General features: G+C 47.3%; 1 protein-coding gene across 9 annotated transcripts in view; it reads left to right on the top strand.

Annotated features, from left to right (window-relative positions):
• The first annotated feature begins 444 nt into the window (after positions 1–444).
• Positions 445–24575, top strand: part of ARMC2 (armadillo repeat containing 2) — a 192561-nt gene continuing 168430 nt past the window's right edge. For 2 of the 9 annotated variants that reach the window (XM_059732711.1, XM_059732716.1), the window contains exon 1: positions 23175–23331. In XM_059732711.1, coding sequence (XP_059588694.1) covers positions 23299–23331 — 33 coding nt within the window. In that variant the 5' untranslated portion in view covers positions 23175–23298. Of the gene's footprint in view, positions 510–22528; positions 22764–23168; positions 23332–24575 lie in introns of those variants that run through there. The other 7 variants (XR_009463941.1, XM_059732694.1, XM_059732709.1 and 4 more) reach the window with 6 other exon arrangements.

The following is a 24575-nucleotide window of genomic DNA, read 5'->3' on the forward strand; positions in this document are numbered from 1 at the left end:
TGACATTGCCATTGAGTGTGGAAGGCCTTTGTTCTTGTGGGGAGTGGCCTGTATGAGGAAAAAAAAAGGAGTGACACTAATAAGGACTGTAGTGTCACTGTTCTCTGTGATTTTTTTTCTCTTGGGTAACTAGAAATATAGGGTGCCAACCTTATCCACACAGATGTTACCAAAGAATGCAATGGCACTTGCCAGTAATTCAAAACAACAAAGATATCCACACTTCTTCAGAGCAAAGTTAATAAATAACCAATTAATATTTGTTGATATGTAGACAAGTAGATCAAGGCAAAGTGTCTTTTAGAAACACAGATCAATTAGTGGAAAGGGACTTCCTGGCTCATTCTGTCCAATCCCCTTTTATTGAAGGCAGCTGTGCTCTATAATCCCTTTCTTTGGCCCTTATTATACCTTACACTGTGAGCTGCACAAATGTTGATCTGTGTTAGTACTAGCTCAAGTTTGCAGCAGTCACACTTCAGGCCAGCAGCAGCCTGGAGGACTGAAAGGTAAGAATCCCCCCCCCCACCATTCTGGGCTTCTCCCCTGCTCCTCTGGGGCTCTCTCCTGCCCCTGCCTACTTTTAGTTTCCTGGCTGTCCCTCCAAGTGGTGCAGGTAGGGAAGAGTTACCCTGCCTGCCCAGCTGCTGCTGCTAGATTGCTGCTTTTCTTGGGGCTCAGCCCATCCAGAGAGCAGCAGTGGTAGTAGCTGGATAGGCAGGTTGGTTAACACTTCCCTGCCTGCTCCACCAGGAGAGACAACATGGGCAGCCACAAGTAAGCAGGGGGGCAGGGGAAAGGGGGTATAGTTTGTGGGGACCTGGTGTGCTGGAGAGGGTGGGGTGTTTACACTAAGGTGTAGCCTAAAGTGGCTACATACTAGTGCAGGAGTTGCAATTATTTGGGCCCATGGGCTACATAGGCTGTTTTGGGGAGCTGCCATGGACTGGCCAGCAGAGGAACATCCCCTCCCCACCACAACAGCCTGAAGCCCTCATGCCATGTGGTTTCTCCCCACCACTGCTAGCAATGCCCAGTCCCTGCCCTGGCCCCAGCCTACCCTGCACCTGGTCCAGACTCTGGCTGGAGTGGGAATTCCCAAGTGGAAATGGACCAGCCAGAATCCATGCATACAGCCTGAACCCTGGCCTGCCCCATGCCTGCTCCAGACCACCCACCCCTGCTGAGGAGTGGCAGCAGCCAGGCAGAAGCTGTTGCTTAGTGTGGGGGGAAAAGCGGCCCTTCCTCCTCACTACTACTAGCCTCTTCTTGCTGTAGCTTCCTGGAGCCCATGCTCAGGGTGCCCTGTGGCTCTTTTCTGCTGCTCATTGTTGCCTCCAAGCCACCCAGCAGGGCAGCAGTGGCAGTGCAGAGGAGTCATAGGGCAGCCTGAGCATGGGCTCCAAGCAGCTGCAGCAAGAAAAGCCTAGCAGCAGTGAAGGAGAAGTGCCACTTTTCCCCCGCACTAAGCAGCATGGGCAGGCAAGTCTGGAGCAGGTGCAGAGCAAGCCAGGGTCAGGGCTATGTGCATGGGTTCTGGCTGGTCCAGAGCTGGTCCACTCTGCTGGGCCAAGTCTGGAGCAGTTGCAGGGTGGGTGAGGGTAAAGGTGGTGCGCACAAGTCCCCTCTAGTACCATAGGGCTGGGGCCAGCGGTGGCAGCAGCCAGAAGAAGCTGCTGCTACCTGGGCTGCCTAGAAAGACAGTCCAGCTGTGGAGTTGCCTGGGCCCAGGGGCAGTGGGATGCTCCACAGGCCATGTAGCGCCTGGACCAGACAGGACTGAGGGACCTGCTGCTGGCCTGATAAAATTGCCCCATGGGCCAGCCAGTGGGCTGTTTTTTCCCCACCCCATGAGCTGATTAGCATGGATCAGAGAGAATCCTGCCCTGGAGTGGTGTAACTTTGAGCTAAATAAGGAGTGCTTAAACCCAATTTTAGGAGTTAATATGTAGATAATCCAGGGGTTAAGAGCTCCAGGACCTGCCCCAAATGATCATGTAACAAGGCCCTTAAACATATCAAACTTTGCCTTAAACATAATCAGAATTTTTTGCCCCTGCATTCCAATTGGAAAGCTGGTAAAAAACCTCCCCCCTAAAAGTAGAAAACTTTATCATTTCCAATGCAATTTATAATCAGTTGTCCTGTGTCAACATTCTCCTTTATCTTAAATATGTCTATTTTCTGCCTAATGTTTGCATCAGCATGCCCTGATAGAGAACAATCATATCCTCTCTTAACCTTTGCTAGACTAATGAAGCAAACCTTTTCCAGTCTCTTCTTAAAAGTAGGCTCTCTGGTCTAATAAACATCCTAACAGCTCTTCTTTGCACCAGTTCAAATTAATTTTTCTTGACTCTAGATGACCAAAGGTATACACAGTATTCCAGATGAGGTCTTGCCAAGGCCTCATACATTAATATTTTCCTATCTCTACTTCAGGGCTGTCAAAGATACTGCCTTCAGGCTGCATTCAGCCTATGGTGGTGGGATGAGCAGCAGCAGCTGCCAGGAGCCACAGCAATTAACGCTGCTGCCCAAGGTTGCCAGCTGTCTGTTGAAAAAGATGCTAAAAATGCCTGTTCATGAAATCTATATCTTTTAAAAAGGAACTAGGAAAAAGTTGTCCATATATTAAAAAAAAAAAAAAGAAAACTCTCAGAAATAGTGTACTTGTTTGAAGACCTGTGATCTTGTCAGGGTTCGAATGAAACTGGAATGCAAGCACAAATGGACGGAAAGCAGAGCAGCACTGCCTGATGTATAAGCAGGTGTGCTGTTTGGAGCCCTACAGTAAATGGTTATCAGGGCCTTCTGGCCCACTACAGCCTCAGTAGCTCCTTCCCCTTCCCATGCCAGCAAGTGCTGCATGCAGGTCCTGGCTGTTCAGTATTCACCCTGAAGATATGCAGTACCATGTGGCCCCAGGTCAGGCACAGCAGGGATAGAGCTGTGGAGCTGGGAGAGGTGCAGGAGATGCAGTGAGAAGGGGTCTGTGACTGGATAGGGAGAGTGGAACAAGCACAAGTAAGGCTGAGGAGGAGGCAACATGGTCTGGGGTGTAATAGTGGGTATCAGAGTGTCAGGGTGATTGGGGTGGGGCATCATGGTGTAAAACCACTTCTGCAGTCAAGTAAGTTTGACAACCCAAGATTTTGTATTTTTTTTTTAAGTGACAGTAAAATCACATCAGTAAAAAAGTTTGCTTGTCAGTAAAGTTTTGAAGATTGTCAGTAAAATAAACTTTCTTGGTTTGGCTACCCTGTTGCTCCCTCTTTCCTGCCATGACATTTTCATTTCTGTGGCCAGCTCAATGGGTTCCAACACCAAGCCTGAAACTCTACTAGTAAAGAGCCATTATAAAATGGGTATCTCAGTAATGTGAAATTTTCCAACCTTGCATTTGTGTAAAGTAAAACTGAAAATTAATATGAGGATATGAGTAGATACAGAATTTTTTTTAAACAATATTTTCTTTCATTAAAAGACTAAAGTGTTTTCACCTCTCTTCCTTATTTTCTCACAACTTCCTACAGAAGAGCTTTTCGGACAGAAGTTTCTAATGAGTAACATTATCCATGAGGATGTATGTTTTAGAATTTGAATTAAATTGGTCCAATCAGTTTTGTCAGGGGCAAGTACTGCTTCCCACAGCCCCCAGGCACATGGCCTATGAGGGTAAGCAGAGAGAGACACTTGTGCTCCAAAACGTATGAAATAACCTACTTTGTATATTTTTGCATCACAACCAGGGGCAGATCTAGGAGTGCAGTTGAACCCCCTTCTGCTCTTCCTACCCCAGGCTGGTAGGGGACACTGGGAGAGGGAGGGCAGGAAGCACAAGCAGGAAAGGGGGACTGGCCATTGCTGCCACTGTGCCCAGCTGGGCCTGATACCCCCATGTAGCCTCTCCCCACAGTTGGAGTCCCCTGGTCAGTAGAGGAAGCTGAGCAGGGACCTGCTCTCCACCACCACCATTCCCGAGCCTGGCACCCTGAGCAACTGCTCCCTAAAGCTGGAGCCCCCAGAAAGAGACATGGGGTGGGGGGCATCCAGGAGTTGGGGGTGCTGCCTGCCACTGCTGCTGTTCCCAGCGGACACCAAGGAAGTCCCAGGGCTGCTCCTGACATGCTCTAGCTGGGGAATCCAGGGAGTGTCTGCAGAGGATGCTGGACTTAGCCTTGGCCTCCCTTTCCTGTTCCTGCCCCATGCCTATCCCCCCTGGGTGTCCCTCACCAGCCCTGGAGTTCCAGCAGGGAGAGCTGTGCTTCACAGGGGACAGTGGAAGTAGGTGGGTCCCTGTTCCCTGCCTGCCCCTGGTTTCCCCCATTGGTTTAGGGGCTCCTGCAGCAAGGAGTATTTGCATAAGGTACTGGGCTCCGCCAGGGACAGCCATGATAGTGGGCAGTCAGTCATCCCTTCCCGCACCTGCTCCACCCAAACCTCACACCTATCCTCCCCCACCAATGCTTAAGCTGTGGCACTGGTTGCATCTGCTACACCTTCCTTTTAAAAATCCTGTATCTGCCTCTGATCACCGCTGCGACTGTACCCTCAGGCTGCAGGATACTTAGGTCAAGGAAATGAACCTGAGGGTCCTTCTAGTGGAGCTTTACTTGCATTTTCTTCAACCTGCACACACAACAGTTTATCACACTGGGATGCAACAAGCCTCCATGATGCTGTGGCCTGCAACCCCATTTGGGCTCCTAGTTGGAACTGCGGATTATTGTAGAGGGGCACGGTATCCCTACAAAGGACCTGCAGGATTGAGAACAGGATTGTTCTTGACTCCTAGTTCTCTGCAGGCTTGGAAGCCCTAGCCCTCTTCACATCCCTAGCTGGACTCATCCTGCAGGGAACATATGGCTTAAGTTCCTGTCCCTCCTGGCTTGTATCTACCTATTATTCACTGGGAGGGTACAACATGGCTCATAATTCTTTTCCTGTGAGATCTTTTTTTTATTTACAGAATGCTTGTCACTAAAGCATGTGGCATTTTACCAGTGTTGTTGAAAACACTGCAATAAAAAATTTATATTTTTATAAGTGGGCTGTAGACTTGAAGAGAAAATTATTATGGTCTCAGTTGTGTTTAACACTAGAAATGTGTTGCTGACTTCTGAGAAGAGTGAAGGGATTTTTTTTCCCCAAAAACAATGTAAATGGCCTCTTTTTATCATTTAACAGAGAATGAATTACTGGAAGCTCCATCTGCTGCATCTGCAAAATACTGTAGGGAGGAGCCACTGATGTAAAAGAGGAAATACAGCAAAGATGAACAGTTTTTCTTTAGCTTAGTGAAGAGCATTGACTGTATAGTATCAGTAGAACAGGAAACGGAACACTGAGTTTCACCACAGATGAGTTATCAGAGGCATTCCTGAAAGTTTAAACATAAAGCTATTAAATTCCAAGGGTTTGGGGTTTGTTTGTTTTTTTTAATTGTACTAGGCCTACTGCAGAGTTAAGCCAACAATAAGCAATTGTGAAATTCTACCCTAATGCATATTGCATTGAAAAATCTACCTTAAAGAAATATATTAATGTTGAAAAAGGAAGCATTTGCAAGTTAGGAAATAAAACAGGCAACATTAACCCAGCCTCTTGTATGCATGAATTATACAGTCTTGAATAACATGATCACATGTTATCTATTCCACAAGATCTGTGTGTAATTCAGGGGACTCATTAGCCTAATAATTAAATGTATGGCCCCAGGTTCTGTGTCAGGGGTAGCCACAAGTGACACTGACAGCCTGTATGTGTGGCAGATCAGGGACCAGACAGGTAGCACTGTGGCAGATAGGGAGCAGAAAGCAGGACAGCGGATTAGGAAAGGGATGCCTAAAAGGTTGCCCCCCCCACTAATTTATGCAATGCATATTAGACAAGCTTTGTACCAAATACAGTATTATTTATTTTCTCATTGTCTTTTTTATTTTACTGGAGCACTCAAATGCCTCGTATGAATTAATCTTCAAAACTTCTTGGGACATGAGCATTATCATCATGCGCAGTTTGTAGCCTCATCTGGCTTGCAAGGGTTGTAAGGCCTGGGGGGACATTTAGCCCTTTTGGTGCAACCAAGGAGGGGAGAGGAGGTAAGCTATTTGGGCCATATATCCAGGGGAAGCCCAGCTCTCATCCCATCTCCTCTATTGCTAAAGCTGCTGACATAGCAACTGCAATGCCTGCTCCCAGGAAATGCTAACACTGTAGATGGTATTGGTAGTTGCTTCTATACTAGATTTTACTGACAGGAGTTTTGCCAGGATACTGCTACTAACATAGCTATCCTGGCAAAGTTTCTTCAACTTTGATAGTCTTTGTAAATGAAGGGTGTCATGTTTCATCAGCAAAAGAAATATAGCACTCTGAGTAAGCATCATGGAATCCCCCGTGCCACTGTCTGTTGTACCTCTATATTGGTTGTGACACAATTACTCTTCTCAGGGAACTAGTATGAGTTTGGGATCTAAAACTTTTTTTTTCTTGTCTCAATATTTTTCTTTCTCACCACCCTATTGCTGCCAGAAACGTGGTGGCATGCCTAAGCTGCCTCTTCCTTTTAGAGGCAGGTCAAGCAACTCTTTTGGGATACAGGGCGCAGTAGCATGATCGTTAAAAACTGTGCTAGTAGTCTGCTGCACAAGCTAATGCGCAGTAAGTGTCACACAAAAACCGTGCACCAACGTTAATGCACAGTTACTGAGCATTTAGTTAGTACTTTTATTAAACTAGTACTAAACTAAATGTGCAGTACCGAAGGTGCATTAATGAACGTGTAGTTGCACCCACAGAGGATAATTAAGATGATAGGAAAATAATGACAATGAATGGAAACTGATCAGCCACTGCAGGTATTAACAGATCAATTGCACTGGAGTGATGGTTCTAGGCTCCATATTATGATCACAGAGTGGTAAAACCAGATTGTGATGCAAGCCCATGATAAGTAGGCTGGGCTTTGTACAGAACTTTCAGATGTACAAAGCCATATTCCTGGAGTTGTGTGCTGGTCTCTCCCCAGCTCTGGTGTACACAAATACTGACAGTGGAGAAATTAATAATGATTAACTGCTGGAAGCTTGCGAGCCAGTAACGTTATCAGGAAATAGGCAATCATTTTTGTGTCAATGCAGGGGCAGGCTGTCATTTCCATAGACAAGGCTTCAAGGCCATTAAGTGTGTTGGGCTCTACAGGCTTGTTCTATTGGGCAATGCCCAGGAAATAAAAGGTGGAGCCAATGCAATGGGTTTTGCTAAACCTGATGGGAGTGTAGATTAAAAGTGTATCTTGAGTCTGCCATGTGTTACATTGACACGCATGAAAAGACAGGTGTATCTCCATGATTAGGCAATGTAGGTGGATTACAGTGGACAAGTTACTGATATTATGTATTGGTTGATGAAGGAACATCTGTGATAACCTTATGTAGGCCTTTTTAAAAAGTTAAGGCAGGGACATTTTTGCCAGATCATTCTAGTGAGATGAATGGGGTTACAGTGCCATCTTTGATTCTTGGAGACCAAGTTTACCTTTGATCCCCTGGCTCAGAAAGCCATACACTATTCACCATAGCATAAGCATTGAAAAATGTATTTATTCCTTGAGCTAGGACAGGACGGGGAGTGTGCTTTAGGAAGATTGAAGGACAGGTAGCAATGTCTGAGAATATGGCTAGATCTCAGGGCGGAAAATATTCCTGATGTTGTCACTGCATGTTGTATTTTGCTCCAAGGGGAAAATGCTACTGTAAAGGTGAAGAGGTGAGATGGCCAGGCAACCTGCTGATAGTAAGCAACCAGAAACAAGGGCAGTTACTAGAATCACAAGAGTTGCTACAAAGTGTGAAGAGAGCTATAAGAATACATGTAAATGTTGAACAGTTGTGTTTGGTGGTGGGAGACTCTCACTCTTGTATTCTAGGGCAAAAATGGAAAAAAAATGTGTTTTTCATTAAATAGAATTTTATACAAAAAGAGCAAGGTGCTGACTACATGTATCACAGGCTGCAGCAACTATATGCCAAGCTGTTCTCATTCCTGTCCCCTTGGCTTGAATGACAGGGATACTACAACTGGGAAGAACAGAAAGTTGAGACGTGTGGAGGAGCATGTACAGTGGCTCCTGGGATGCTGGTACTTTGGCATTTTGATCAGAACTATGCTTCCATATCTGTGTCCATTGTTTTCTAAGCCCTGCAGTATGCCTTGGTGTACTTCTTGATCTTTCTGTATTTTCTTGTGGCCTTTATTTTTCTCTTCAAGCATATATGCTCCCATCATTTCCATGTCTCAGAGCATCTGGATGGGCTGAGATTTGTTTGCAAAAAATATGTTCTCCTCGGTAGTTTTATTTTTCATTGTCCTCCTTATGCTGAGTTGCCTGCAGATGTACAAGGGATACCCTTTAGAGATACAACAGCTGTGATCAGTGGTAAACCCACAGACTGAGCGCTACTGTTAGGTAAAAGTGGGGGATACCAGACAGCAAAAGCTAGGTGCTATAAACTTCAATATTTTCCCATGTAAAGATATGTAAAAATACAAACAGCCTCACCATGAGCCTTTAACACCACACATTATAGTGAGTACATGGACAGTGCTTTTTAACCTCTGTAAGGGGAAGCAGATGCTGGATCTGTGTGGTGGTCTGGGTAGTGTAGCAATATTCATAATTACTAGGGCTGTGTGAAGCTTCTGTAGCTGATTCGATTCGGAGGAGATTCGGCACAATTCAGCGGCCAAATCTCTGAATCTGAATTGAATCAGGAGACGCATTAAAAGCTCTGCATTGAATTGGAAGCCTCCAAATCAATTCAGAAAAGATTTGGTGCCTATTCAGAGATTTGGCCATAGACTAAACAGCAGTCCTCGAGGACACTGGACACAGCTGCCTCCAGCTGGTAAGTCTGTTGTGGTGGGTGGAGGGGGGAGGGAAGGGGCGTGTGGGAGGCAAATCAATGCCCCCCACAGCAAGGGAGGGATTGGGGTTGGGGCTGGGACAAGCTGCCCAGCCAGGGTGCCAAGGGCATGGGACACAGGGAGGGGAACTGCAGTGCAGTCCTGGCTCCACCTGTCCTGCAGAGCATAGTGGACCTGGGGCTGTGAGGGGGCTGCAGCCACCTTAAAATTCCCATAGCCTCTGCCACCAGCCCTGCTCCGATCTGAGTGCACGTGCCTGCCCTCATGCCCTGCTGTTGCTTGCCCAGCCAGGGTGAAGCCGTGGCTTGTCTGGGAGGTGCGGGGAGGCTGGGTGAATGGTGGGAGGGCATAGCCCCCACTCCCAGTGCCTTCTGCCTCTTGTCCAGAGCACAGCTCGGCCCAGCCCTCCCCGCCCCCGCGCAGATCCGGGGGCACACACCTGCTCCCATGCCCTCCCAGACCAATGGCATGCAGCGGTGCATAGTGGCAGGAGCTCCCCTCCCTGAGTCCCATGCCCCCTTGCCCCGGCTGAGCAGCTTGTCTCAGCCCCAGCCCCAATCCCTCCCTCCCTGTGGAGGCGTTGATCTGCCCCCCCACACACATTGTGGGGGCATTGATCTGCCCCTCCCCTCCCCCCTCTGCCCACTACAAAAGACTTACCTGCTGGAGGCAGCTGTGTCCAGCATCCTCAAGGACTGCTGCCTGTTTAGTCTATGGCTAAATCTCTGAACCAGCGCTGAATCTTCGGATCCGAATTGGCCGAATCAAATCAGGACAGTGATTCGAATCACTGAATCGAATCACTGCCCCTCCAAATCGGCCGAATCCAAATCTGAATCGAATACTTGCCGCTTTGCACAGGCCTAATAATTACAGACAGTCATGATTACTGATGATGTATCGCTAATGAAAGTGTCCAAGGGCCTGAGAAGGGATTTGCTTTAGGAGGCTGGTGATAGATGGTGATGGATGGGTGCCAGCATAGATGCGGACTGCACGGGTGCTCCAGGGCTCAAGCACCCACCAAAAAAATTAGTGGGTGCTCAGCGTCCACAGGCCATGGCCGTTTTCTGCTGGCAAATGATTAAAAAAAAAACACATTTTACTGGAAAAAGCAGTGCATTACTTCAGCCCAGCTCTGCAGCGTTTGTAAAGATCGGGTGCTTCAGTGGGGCTTTTTGGTGCTTTTAGCTAAAGTTGATTCAGTCTGATTCAGTTAGATAAAAGTGCCCAAAAAAGCCCCACTAAAGTGCCTGATCTTTACGGACACTGCAGAACTGGGTTGAAGTAATGCGCTGCTACTTCTGGGCATGCATGGGGCTCAACACAGGAACGTGCCAAGTTTAAAGCGCCATTTGGGGGTGGAGGGATTGTACATCTGCAAACAGCCACTGACAAAAGTCAAAGTTGGCACCTGTGGGTGCCAGGATATAAATCTAAATAACAACAACGATAACAGGCTCTGCTAACTCATGATTCCCCAAAGATCCCTACAAGGATGGCATGGGTAGATGCTCCAAGGCAAGAGAAAAAAGGCAGTCCTACCCTGGAAATGTCTGAGCAAACATTATATACTACTTATTGGAAAAAAATTTCTATTAAATTATGCCAACAGTCTGTGAAACTGTTGTCCTCTGCACACAGCAAAGGGTCCCTTTGCTCACTGATTAGCATGTCTTGAGTTTGTCACCTACCACTTTTTCCTCTTCCCTGACTGTACTGTCAGTTAATAGTTCAAAATTGGTGCAAGTGATTTTTTTCCTGTTCTCATGTTGCAAGTTACTGGTTTGAAGCCAGAACGTTCTGTAGAACTATGTATAGGAAACACCTCCTCATTGATTTCACTGTAGTTAATTATTGCATGTCCTTTGGGGTTTTTTTTTTTTTGTTCCCATGACGCTGCATTTTATTGGCTTGAACCAAGCATGATGTGCAAAAACGTGAAAATGCCCACTCATGGCTTTTACTATGGTTTAAAACCAGCGCTTTGCAAATGCTTTGTTTCTGTTCTGCAAAAGATCTGTTTTCTGTTTTTTGGATTACTGCTTAGCACTGTTATTTCAGTACTCTTACAATAAAGCAGCTCATTCAAAATAGAATTTCTTTGTTCTCATGCTGTTGGAGAGTGACTACCATTTTGAAAAGGGAAATGGGAAGAAAAAGTGGGGATGAAGTTTTGAGAACCCTGGAAGAAAGTAAACAAGTATCCGGGATGAAGAAGCCAGTCCTATAAATTATGACTATCGGAGTCCTCTTTCTCAATGATTGTTTCTGTGTGCCAAGCTAAGCCTCTCTCACTGGTCTTGGAACTGCCTCTGTCCTGAGTAATCGCTTTGGGTGCTTGTACACGTGACAGGGGTTTAGCCCTTCAGGGTTGCATTCTATGCCCCCTAAATTGAAATGGTGAGTCTTATTCTTGTCACTGTGTACACATGTGTAACAGGGAACCCTAGCCCCTTTAAGACCCGAGTCTACAGGAACACCAAGTACCAGGAAGGTAGGGGTTAATAGCCCAACCACACAGGCCAGTCAGCTGACAGGAAGGGGATAGGCCTCTGGGCACATATAAACCCCAGGGCCGAGGCTGGCAGGGGGAGGTCTCTGGCAAGTGGTCAGGGGAAGAGAGCTCCTGCATGGCAGAACTACTCAGGAATGCTGTGGCTAATGAGGCTCTAGGAGTCTACAAAGTACCCAGAGCTGGGGGGTGCTCAATATATGAGGAGCAGTTTGTGGTTTTTAAGGAAGTCAGAGTGTGGCTTGTATGACTTGTATTATGTTATAGCCCAGGGGCTCATATTTATGTTATTGTTTTATCTGGTGGCCCGGGCTGAGGCTATTTGGGGAGGAGGAGGCCTCATTGGGGCAAACTGTTGTGCAAAGACCCAGCACCAGGGGGAGCACAGCACCAGGGGGCAGACCCCAGTGCCAAGAGGCACAGTGACAGGGAGTGCCCAATGCCATAGGGTGCAGGTCAACATTTATATGCGAGGCGTTGGCCACTGTGTAGGGGAGGTCTGGAGCAGTGGATAGCGACCCCCTAGCATCGGGGTAACAAATGGGCAGCCTCCTGCCTGAGTAACACCATAATTATTGTTCTGTCAAGGTGTGGTAGGCGAGATAGGTGGGTGGGTAGCCCAGAAGCAGAGGGTCAGGCCTATGTTAGACAGGCCCGGGGGTGGAGTCATGTCACAACATGATCGCTCTTAAATCTCATAAAATGTTCTGTGCTAGTCACAGTAAATTACTGCAGGGGGCGCTGCATAATAATCCACCCCTTTGATCTCCTCATACTAAAACAGCAGGGGTGCCTATAGCTCACAGCACACTAATCTGTACAGATAGCTGACAGTGGTGTGGTTTCATTAATTTAGATAATTTAAGTGTCATTTCATTACTTGCATTAATTTCATTAATTCGGTACACATAGTTTTACTCATTTTTATTTTTTTTTCACCAATATTTTAAATTTTTTTTTTACTTATTTTACTTTTATTTTATTCTTTTCATCCCTATCTTTATTTTTATTCTTACCTTATTTTTTATTTTCCTCTTTCTGTGCCATCAAATAAACTTTATTCTGTGTGTAAATCCACTTGTTTTTTTTTATTTCACTCAAACAACCACCCCTACGAACAAGGCGATGACATTTTCCCATTGCTTATAATATGCGCACAAATCTGCACCCCGTGAATTTCTTGTATATCTCTTCCAGCATACTGAAATGTTGTGGTGCACTAATTGGAACTCTGATAATGCGCTCCCTGCATTATCTCACAGGGGGACCCAGTCCCAGGGCAGGGGATGATGGGGGAGGGGTCCAAGCGAAAACAGCTCCTGTGTGCAGCAGCTACACAGCAGCGCCAGGATGTTCTCGGGATGGCTGGTGGGAGGGAGGGGGAGAGGGAACGCTGAAGGGAGGCAGTGGTTTGGTGGGGGAACTAGAGGAAATAAATGCCCAGCCCCTTAACATGGGGAGGGGCGGTGGGGGGGGTGTCCTCTGGCAGGACAGCCATCACAGAAAGGAGCAGCAAAACTTGCAACAGTTGCACAGCCTAGGTCTGGTGCATACAGCAAAAATCCCCAGACTCCCCACCAACAACCATGAGGAATCCCTGTGCCCCCCAACCCTGCATCTCTAAAGCATCTCTTTTCACCTGGCTCTGGTATAATTTTCCCCCTAACACCACTAATTTGCTTTCTGGTTTTACATTAACCCAACAAATGGGGTTCTGTTAACCCAATCATGAGCCTAAAGGAGTGGGCCATATGGAAAGGGGACAGCATCAAAAGTGCCCTGAGACTTGGCTTCTCCCCTCCCCTGCTCCCTTCCCCCCCCCCCTTCCCCTGCTCTGCCCCAACCCAAGCAGCTCATGTGAAAGCTTGGAGGGTGGGGGGAGGCTCTGCAAACCATGCATAGCAGGGTGATCACTTCTAAACTTTGAACCTTTCCTGCTGGTCTTATAACAGAGGCAATGCCCGGGGGAAAGGGGCAGAGCCAGAGAAGAAGCTACATGCACTGTCCCCAGCTCATCTAATCAGGCGCAGCTGGGGCAGCGGTGGCAGGACCCGGCTCACTGATGAGCCCGGCCCCGCGGGGGTAAGCAACTCCCCGCCCCTCGCTGCCAGCTGGGGTCTGCGGGCCGGCCCTGCCTGCCTCGCCTCACCACAGCTCTGCACTCTGTGGTGGCGCCACCGCAGCTCCGCACTCCACGGTAGCCGGCCAGATAAAATGGCTTGGCGGGCCACATGGCAGCCCATGGGCCACATGTTGGACAAATCTGCTGTAGAAGGACCATCATAGCCTTCATTGCATTCAGTAGCAGCATCTCTACATTCTTGCATGTCTCCATTCTCTGGTTGGACACCTCCAGGGCATTCAACAGCATCTGGTTTTCATCACAGATTCCATCAGGAGCCACTGAAGCCATCTTGTTATACAGAAAACAACTGTTTCACTCAGAGCACCACCTGCTTGCGCTAAGGGGTTTGACTAGGTAGGGCTTTTGAATAGGGTCATTAACATTATAGCAGCCATGTGCTTTAAATTCCTACACATCCCAGGTTCATGAAACCACCCCTCTTGTAAAAACTTGGAGTGTCCAATGACCCTGGAATCCCGTGTTCTGCCCAGGGCAGGACACACAGTAGCTCCACACTATGAGAAGCTGTTCTGCTTTCTTGTGAAGGATACAGGAGACACTTGCCTCTGATCCTTTGGCATGACGGGGCTGCAGGATGCCACAGCATCACCTAGCCCACAACACTCCACAGACTGTTCTGCCACTGAAGTGGGCAGTGCAATATGCACTGTGCAGTCTTCAGGCCACCAGTCAGAGACTGGGGGTGAGTGTTCGCAGCAGCTCCAGGACAGGGAGAACCAGGAGGAAGTTGTCTTGACCATGACCCCACTCTCCCCAGTAGCTTTCCTGCATAACCCAGAGGAGGACACAACAGATTTCACAGTGGTAGACCCTGGATTTGTGCACCACACCAGAAATTCCAGAGACCCAAAGTTCAGTGTTGGTGCTGGAGAAGCCTGAGGATCCATGGCATCTCTTGTAAGTTATGGGGAAGGGGCATTAGATAGGTTTGGGCAACTAGGGCTTACAGGGATCTACCTAGCCCTGCTTTTGTGCCAGGGCTAAGCACGGTGAGGCGGGAGGGAGGGCATTAATTTTGTAACTTGCAAATACATCCACTCTTCAGGACTAAGTGTGTATTCAACAAAGTTGTGATGCATGCAGCATTTCTAAAATAGTTCGGAGTTTTAACTGGGGGCTTACTGCCTCTGTGATTATTCCCTGCTTGTCTGGGCAGCAGAATTAAAAAAATCAACCAAAGCCGTTTCAGGGACAGTTGTACAGTATTGTGGTTTTGTGGCTGGAGGACTGTTTATACTAGTAGAGGAATATCTGCCACCATGCAAATTGTTTTTTTTCTGGTAGAATTATATTTCTAGAGGGCTTATGTCATCTGAAGAACTGGTTTAACTGAGTTGAAGTTGAAGGTTTTATTAGCTTGTACATTCCACTCAACCTGGAGTGTGGAAGCATGCAGGGATGTATGATGAAAGGCAGGTTTTGCTAGTAAACTGTTAGTGTAGATCAGGCCAAGGCCAACAGAAGGTTTGCCTCAGAAAGGTCATCTACAATGTGGTAGTGGCAGTGTATTCCAGCTAGGACGGACCTGCACCAAGCAGGCACTGGAAGTTTGCTAAGTGAGACTGCTTTGGGGCTCCCTCTGACACTGCTCAAGTTTCCAGTGATTAAGTCTAAGTCTGTGGATAAGTGGGTAAGTCTGTGGAGCATGCCTGTGGATGCAGATATGCAGGGTGGGCTTAGGCCTGTCCTGACTGGGTCATGTTGTTGTCGTCATGATGCAGATAGCCTCAGAGGCTGTGTCCAGATGAGTGCGGATGTTTGGGTCCCTGGGGACAACTAGGAGTGGTACACCTTGTACCGCTGCTAGTTGTCCCTGGGAATGTCCATGCCACACACCCTCTGGTGTGCAGCAGGTTACCCTGAGTGGGGTAGAGGAGACTGGGGCCAGCAGCCTTACCTGGGTTCCTGGGGCCCAGGGAAGCTGCAGCCACATCACTCCTACAGCTTGAAGCACGGCCAGCAGCTGGAGTGTGGCTATGGCCAGCCAGGCTCTGGTTCTGGGCAGTGCATGTGGAAGCAACATGCACTGCCTCGCTTTTTTTCTGTGCAGGTTTTTTGACCCTTGGGTCTCCAGGGGTCAACCCTCCCCCCCCAATATGCTGCAAGGTAGCAGTGTAGAAAATGCCTGCATGTGTGGCGTGTGACACCATAGATGAGTCTCTGGCACGACATATGGCATGGCCACACTCGTCTGGACACAGCCATAGTGTTTAGGATGTTGGCGTGGTACCAAAATAGTGCTGGGCAATGCAAACTGGAAATGGATAATTGTGATTTTAAACACTTTATAATTCAGCCAGGTCTGAATGGAATTTTATGAGGTGAACAAAAAGCACATCCTTAGCCTCTGGGCATTTCCTGTGCCATATTTCAAAGACCTGCTGGAAACAGTAGAGATTTGCAGAGTTTCTTTTAATGGGAAGTGTTAAGCAACCTACATATAGCAGTTGCTGCCAAGAGCCTTTATAATGTGCTGCTTCACCTACCTCTGTACCTTCATGAGTGAGGTGGAACATAGTACTTATTTAAGAACACACACAGGAAAACCACACAGAGTACAAACAGGACACGAAGATCTAATTTACATTAGGTATTTTTTTAATAAGCAAAAATGTTCTCCCCTTGTCAATTCTGCTGTAGTTCCAAAGGTGGTTGCTGTTACAGGAGTGCACAAGAAGGAACACTAATATAGGCAGGCTCTTGTGGCAGGCAGCTGGTACATTTAATAAGGCTACCTATGTTTGATAGCACAGTGTTGAAAATTCACTGGCCACGTGAGCTTTGATTAACAGAATTACAGAATCACAATTTTGAAAGTGACCTCAAGAATCAATCTAGTTCAACCACATGCACTGGTGTACTATCCCTTACCAGTCCTAAACAGATGCCTAACAAAGAAGAATCAACAATTTCTTTCACTGTCCTACTGTTCTTGCAGTCAGATATATTGTAGTTTAAATCCATTACCTTCTGACATCCTTTAAACGTTTGAAAACTGCTTTCAGGTCCCTTCCTCAACCTATTTTTCCAGACTAAACATACTTTGTTCTCTCAACCTTTTGTCACATGGCATGAGTTTCAATGCCTTCACCATCTTTGTTGGTCATCTTTGGATCCACTTGTCTTAAAATGTGATGCAAAACCTGGACACAATATTTCAGCTGAGGTCTAATCAGCACTGAGCAGAGTCACAGTACTAGCACTGCTCAGATCTTGCTTGGAACGCTTGTTAATGCAGCCCAAAATTGCATTTGCTTTTTTGTAACAGCATCCCATTGCTAACACATACTGAATTTGTAATCCACCATATCCTCAAGATCCTTCTTGGCCATTTAATTTCCGGTTAAGTTTGATATAATTAGGTAGATTTAGTTAGTCTGGACACTGAGTTTAATATCCCTCTATCAACAGTGGTTAGGACCTATTTTAAACTTAAAAAGGAAAGTATTTCAAAGAACATGGTACACTTTGTTGGGGCACTGGTTCATTACTTCTTCTGGAGGAATTACTTATAACATTTCCTTGCAGAATCTTGTTTTTTACTTTAGAACCTCTTGTGAAACTTTAAATTGCCCCAGTCATAGTTCATGAAGTTTGATGATACTCCTATTCTAAGACAGCATGGCTACATAAATACAAGGTTAATGAAAAAAAGTTCAAAGTGGTGGGGATAGTTCTTTCAATATCAAGTTAATGAAAAAAGAAGAGGAGATTTTAGTGAGAGTTACAGTAGTTGAGACATAGAAAGAAATTGCAAAGGGAAGGTCTAGTGTAATTGCCAACTCAAGCAAGCTGAATAAAAAAATTAACTCTTGAGTGAGATAATTTAGACAATCGGGAGAGGAGAAATAGCATGCACATGATTACACAAAAAGCCAAGAAGGAATGCTTAGTGGGTTTAAAAAAATTATAATATTAGGAAGGAGTTTAAACATTACTGTACCTCAGAACTAGAGACCAGATCTGAAGATTTGCCTAGGAACTCTATACTAATACTGGGTTATATTAACACAAGTGTTATCTGCACATTTCAAGAAGGGGAGGAAGGAGGACCCGGGCAACTATAGGCCAGTCAGTCTCACCTCCATCCTTGGCAAAGTCTTTGAAAAAATTATCAAAGCTCACATTTGTGAGAGCCCAGCAGGACAAATTATGCTGAGGGGAAACCAGCACGGGTTCGTAGCAGGCAGATCGTGCCTGACTAATCTAGTCTCTTTTTATGACCAGGTTACGAAACGCCTGGACACAGGAGTAGGGGTGGATGTCGTATACTTAGACTTCAGGAAGGCCTTCGATACGGTATCCCACCCCATACTGGTGAACAAGTTAAGAGGCTGTGACTTGGATGACTACACAGTCCGGTGGGTGGCGAATTGGGTGGAGGGTCGCACCCAGAGAGTCGTGGTGCATGGGTCGGTTTCGACCTGGAAGGGTGTGGGCAGTGGGGTCCCACAGGGCTCGGTCCTTGGACTGATACTCTTTAATGTCTTCATCAGCGACTTGGACGAGGGAGTGAAGTGTACTCTGTCCAAGTTTGCGGATGACACAAAACTGTGGGGAGAAGTGGACACGCCGGAGGGCAGGGAACAACTACAAGCAAACGTGGACAGGTTGGATAAGTGGGCAGAAAACAACAGGATGCAGTTCAACAAGGAGAAATGCAAAGTGCTGCACCTAGGGAGGAAAAATGTCCAGCACACCTACTGCCTAGGAAATGACCTGCTGGGTGGCATGAAAGTGGAAAGGGATCTTGGAGTCCTAGTGGACTCCAAGATGAACATGAGTCGGCAGTGTGACGAAGCCAGCAGAAAAGCCAATGGCACTTTATCGTGCATCAGCAGATGCATGATGAACAGATCCAAAGAGGTGATACTTTCTCTCTATCGGGCGCTGGTCAGACCACAGTTGGAGTGCTGCGTGCAATTCTGGGCACCGCAATTCAAGAGGGATGCGGATAACCTGGAGAGGGTCCAGAGAAGGGCCACTCATATGGTTAAGGGCCTGCAGACCAAGCCCTACGAGGAGAGACTAGAGAACCTGGACCTTTTCAGCCTCCGCAAGAGAAGGTTGAGAGGCGACCTTGTGGCTGCCTATAAATTCATCACGGGGGCAAAGAAGGGTATTATTGAGGTTTTATTCATCAAGGCACCCCCGGGGGTTACAAGAAATAATGGCCACAAGCTAGCAGACAGCAGATTTAGACCGGACATTAGGAAGAACTTCTTCACAGTTAGAGTGGCCAAGGTCTAGAACGGGCTTTCAAGGGAGGTGGTGCTCTCCCCTACCCTGGGGGTCTTCAAGAGGAGGTTGGATATGCATCTAGCTGGGGTCATCTAGACCCAGCACTCTTTCCTGCCTATGCAGGGGGTCGGACTCGATGATCTATCGAGGTCCCTTCCGACCTTAACATCTATGAATCAAGGGAAATGATTCTTCCACTCTATTCAGCTCAGGTGAAGCCTTATCTGGAGTACTATGTCCAGTTTTAGGCACTGTACTTCAAGAAAGATGTAGACAAATTAGAAAGGGCCCAGTGGACAATAACAACAATGACTGGATATGTAGGAAAAATTCAAGGAAAGGTTGGAAGAACTGTGGTTATTTAGTCTGGGGAAGAGAAAACCAAGAAGTAGATTTCTTAACACTTCAAATACAGGAAAGGTGATTATTATGATGGTGACAGAGATTATTCTCTCATTTAGATTAGATGTTAACAGAAGTGCAACTAGGGTTGGGTGAGCAGGGCACCAGCCCCAGGCACTAATTTAGAGGGGGTGCCAGAATGGCAGCCCCCAGGGAGCCTATGCCACCACCCAGGCTGTGTTCAGGGAACTTGCACTACAGCAGCAACAGCTCACACAGCAGCAACCCCTACTGAAGAAGGTGTGCCCCCTGCACCCACCCATTCACGCTCTCTGATATTCAGTAGTCCCTTGCCCCCCAAGACACCAAAATTCCTAGTTACATCTTTGGAATTTGGGAGGTGGTTTGATAAATATTTGGATAAAATAGTTTAGACAGGGATGCTGCTGCCTTGAGCAGGGGGCTGGAGTGGATGACCTCCACAGGTCCCTTCCAGTCCACTGAGGCTATATTTCTAATACATTGATAAGGGAAGAGTTTTGAGGAAAGTAACAGAGAATGAGATGGCTGTAAAGTAGCTGAAAATAGCAGTTTTTCAGTTATTGCTTTAAAAATAGAGGCTAGAAGTGAGACTGGAACCAAGAAACTTGGGTACAGTACTAATGAGGCTTTCTTTCTATCTAAAGTTTGTAGTGCCTGGCTGCTAAAGAAAAGACAACTGGATATGAGATTGCATAAGTTAGAGAAGTAAATTAGAAACCCGAAGAGATAATGGTATCTCTATGTAAAACTTGGTAAGGTTACACACAGAGATCTTATTACTGCTTTCATATGCCTGTCAGGTATTTCTTCCTGTAAGAAAGGGACTTGGTCATGGTCATGATTAGAAGATTCAGAAAGTGTTAATTTACATATTGAGAAGGATTTGTTTTCCAAGAGAGCTTCTGAAAAGCTTGACAGTATATGTATTTTAACGGGCAGATACCAAAAATAGGTTTAAGCCAAAAGTGGATTTATGTTTAATACAGTTGGAAAGTGCTTTCTGAAGGACTTTATCCAAGTAGTTATAAAAGGATAATATTCTCAAGTCTTTATCAAAGAAAGTGATGAAGAAACCCTGCCAGAGTAAGCCTTATTCATTACATTGTTTGTGAAGCACAGGCCAGCTTCTGAGCACCAGTTAGAGCAGTAGCTTAAATTTCAGATTGTATTCAGATATGAACTAAGCACAGAGTGTCCCTAGAGTCACAAGTGACACACTGGCCACCTTGAATAGGGGTCTCACTATGCTGTTAGAAATTTTGGGCAGTTTTTAACACTGTGGACCAATGTATTTTCTCCTCAGACTGTATATAAAGGGAGAAGCACAGAATTCCTTACAGCCGCACCTGGCACCAAAGGGCAATTTGCTAGATCGTTCCTGACTGTCACTGTGTGGCGGGGAAGATTAGGGCAGGATGCTTTTGATACTTTTTCCTTTCTCTTACTGAAGTGGTTCATAAGCAGAGAGAAATTGTTGACTGAAGTAAGGCAGAAAGGCAAGGCAGGGCAGGGCAGGGCAGAGCTGTACCTCATAGACCATCGTTTCTCAGCCAGGGTGCCTTGGCACACAGTGGTGGACCTGTACCCCGCTTTGATTCCTGCTCCACTCAAAGTTTAAACCCCAGCATGTCAGGGCCCTGTCCTGACCCTGCAGGTGCCCAAGTGCTGACAGTGGCAGCAGCATTTCTAGTCAGGCAGTGCTGAGAGAATTCAATTGACTTTATAATTCATTGTAATCTACCCTATCCCTTCTAACCTCTTCATTTCACAGATGTTAATGACCCTCTTTTCTTTTTAATGGTCTTGATGTTCCACCAATCAAGCTAGCCTTTGTTCTGCAATTCTGCAGTCTGTTAGCTGCTCCTGGTAATGAAACTCCTATTTCTCAACCCTACAGACTGTTTTTAACTCATTTCAATGAAGTTGTTTTTTTTTTTTTGCTTCCATTTTAAACTGAATATTCCAGCGGTAGGCCACCAGCGGGTTAGTAACGTGTCTAGTTTATTTTTAACTGGAGAAACATCTGCATTGTGTTATATGATGATGCACCTCACTGTCTGACCCCCCCCCTTTTCAAAATCAAAGATCTGTCCATGGCTGCACCTCAGAGCAGCAATTATCAACCAGTGTGTGGTAGTACCTGGGGATGCCTTAAGATTCTTTCAAGGGTGCTGCACAAAGTTAGCACTGATAGGTAGGAACATGTGCCAAATGTAAACAGTGCAACAAAGAGGTGCAAGGTTAACACTACTGTTTAGTAAGTTAGTAGTAAACGGGCACCATGTTTTGATTAAATAAAGTTTCCGTATTCAAAACATTCAAGTTCTGTTTAGTAAATTTGAAGTGCTGGTTTTGTGTGTTTAATTAAATTCAAGTTGCCATCTTACTGCAGCTGCATGCAAAAATGAGCAAAAATTAATAATTTAATAAAAAGAATGTCACCATTTTACAGCATACTAAGAAGCAGGATTTCTAACAAACCAAATATTTTAATATTAATTTTTATAGATTCAAATATCTAAAACAGTTGGATTGTGAAGTCCTATGTTATGCCTCAGACCGCACTAAATCTGTGGAACGTGAAACGATGTTGAACCTACTGCGAGCGAACAAAAAAAGTGAGAACACGCCATGAAGCCACATTAGGAGAACTGCAGTCAGCTCTGGCCTCCCCCCTGCAGAAAGGATGTGAGCAAATTGGAGAGTCCAGCAGAGGGCAACAAAACTGGTTTGGGGGCTGGGGGACATGACTTGTGAAGAGAGGCTGAGGAAACTGGGCTTATTGAGTCTGGGAAAGAGAAGACTGAGGGATTTTTAATAACAGCCTTCAACTACTGAAGCGGGATCCAAAGAGGACAGAGCTACGGTTCTCAGTGGCGGCAGATGGCAGAACAAGGAGCAGTGGTCTCAAGTTGCAGCAAGGGAGGCTTAGGTTGGATATTTGGAAAAAGTCTCTCACTAGGAGGGAGGTGAAGCACTGGACCAGGTTCCCCAGAGAGATGGTGGAGTCTCCATCCTCGGAAGTTTGTAAGACCCAGCTTGACAAAGCCCTGGCTGGGATGATCTAGTTTGGGCTGGTCCTGCCTTGAGTATGGTGGGACCAGATGTCCTCCTGAAGTCCCTTCCATCCCTCATTTTCTTCGAGTCTGATTGATTAAGAAAAGCCCGTGCCCAGCGGGCGCGATCTCCTATAACTCCAGGGCTGGGGAAGGGGAAGAGGCACACAACCTTGCGCACCGCCCCGGCCCGCCACAAGGGCTCAGTACGCAGGCGCGGGGCCCTCCCAGCAACCCTCGGGACCCCAGAGGGGGTTCCTCACCCAGCAACGCGCATTTCCTTCCCCCCGCGCGCCGGACCGGGCTGCTCCGCGCATGCGCCAGTTGGGCCCTGCGCATGCGCGCCTGGTACGTGTGAAAACGCCGGGCAGCCAGAGCACCCGGCAACCTGGAGGCGGTGGCGTGCCGCGGTCTAGCCCGGCGAGGAGCGGAGCGACGAGACGAGACGTAGAGGAACTGGCCCTGGACCACGCGCAGAGTCGCCCAGCAGGTGCGGCTGCAGAGCCGGCGTGGCGTGTGCGGTTGCTATGGGAACAGGCCGCCCGGCTCCGCTCGCTGGCTTCAGAGCAGTCCTCCCCCCCCCGGAGCGGGTCAGCCCCTCCCCCGGTGCGATCCAGTGGGGCCGCCGCCGCCATTGCCCTGTTGTTGCCGTTACTGGGAAACCGCTCCGAGGCTGTGACGTTGCCGGGAACTCTGCTCCTGGCGGGACGCGTCACCAGCAGGCGGCCCGGGGCGTGGCCGCCGGTTTGGACCAAACCATTGCGGGTCCTGCCGGCAGGGGGGAATGCGCTGATTGGCGGAGGAGGTCGGAGGCACCTGGCTTATGGACCTGCCCCCAGCCCCGGTGTTAACCCTTAGGGCGCCGCTGAGCTGCGCGGATCGCTCCCTTTACTGGCGTGTCTCCCAACCAAGTGCCACCTAGCCAAGTGCTGCAGCACCGCTGGGCCTCTGCTCTGAGCAAGGAGGGGGGGTGTCCCCTGGGGTTCCCTCCATGTCCTGCCTCTGCAGGTGTGCAAGTGCAAGAGATGGCAGAGCAGCAGTGCCCCCTCCAGCTCCTGGTAAGAGGCTGGGGACGGTGTTTTTAAAATTGTGGAAGATGACAAGAGCCAGAAGCGCTTGGTGGAACCAGTGGTCCAGCCATGTGCCTGGTATCCCACCTGTGACCTTGGCAGTGGCAGGTGCTGGAAGGGAGGGTCACTGAAGTGGGGCCACCTAGAGTGGTGAGTGTCAACCAGGGTGTCAGGGCACCCTGCAGTGCTTTGGGAGCCTTTTGAGGGTGCCGCGGGGTTCCTGGCAGTGTCAGTGCTCTTGGGTGTGCCAACACAGATGGACCCAAATAGGAATTTGTAGCATTAAAAATGTTTTGAGCTATTGTGGGTTTTCAGAGTTTATAACAGAAGCATTGCTCTGGCTTCTTTCTGTCATAAAAAACTAATGGAAAGCCAAGAGTTGATGTTTTGCAAGGGCCTGAAAAGGTTAAGAAGCACTGATCAGCAGAAATCTATCACTTACCCATTATCCTCCCCAGCTTCCATCATTCTTGGTCTAGGGATGCTGGAGGAAACCTCTCCAACTGTTCTGTTCAAAAGCAGTTGATAGATGACATCCCAGTAAGGGGAGGGAGAACAGGTTGAACCGAGTTGGCTGCTGTGGAAACTGTTTGTCTCCTGGAGCTGGCAGATTCAGGCATTGAGGACCAGGACTTTCAAGAGGGAGGGGACCCGTGATTCAGCCCTTGTTCCTCTAGTTTACCTGGGCCAGTTCATTACCTATAGGTCTGGCGAAACTGTTTGGACTTTGTTGAAGGTGACGGATTGTCACCTCCAGACTGGTCTTCTGTCCACCTGGAATTTTCCCTTCACTTTTTAAGACCAAGACTTTTAGGTTTCAGGCTGATTTATGCTAAATTGCTCCCTGGTTATAAAGTTACTTGCACTTCTCTGATCCTGTGCTGCTGCTGCTTTTGTCTTAAATGAAGGGTGTTAGATAAGACCAGAGGAGCAACCTTTTGGAAGAGGAAAGGGTATTGTCACATGCTCAGCTATTACTTATTAAGTGCAGTTGAAATTCGGGATGAAACTGCACATTACACTTGGACCATACTAAGGGTGCTTAAAAAGTAAGCATCTGAAAGCTAAAACTTGTTAACTCGTGCTAAGCGCTTTCTGAGCATCTCAAAGTTATGCCGTGTCAGGTGATGGTTAAATCTGAGCTGTGCTGCATAGCTCATGTCCAGGAAACTTCAGTCTGCTCCATGGAGATAAAATAAGCAATTTTAAGACCTCCAGCATCCCTAGATGAA

The sequence above is a fragment of the Alligator mississippiensis genome, chromosome 1 (assembly GCF_030867095.1).
Source record: "Alligator mississippiensis isolate rAllMis1 chromosome 1, rAllMis1, whole genome shotgun sequence".
NCBI lineage: Eukaryota > Metazoa > Chordata > Crocodylia > Alligatoridae > Alligator > Alligator mississippiensis.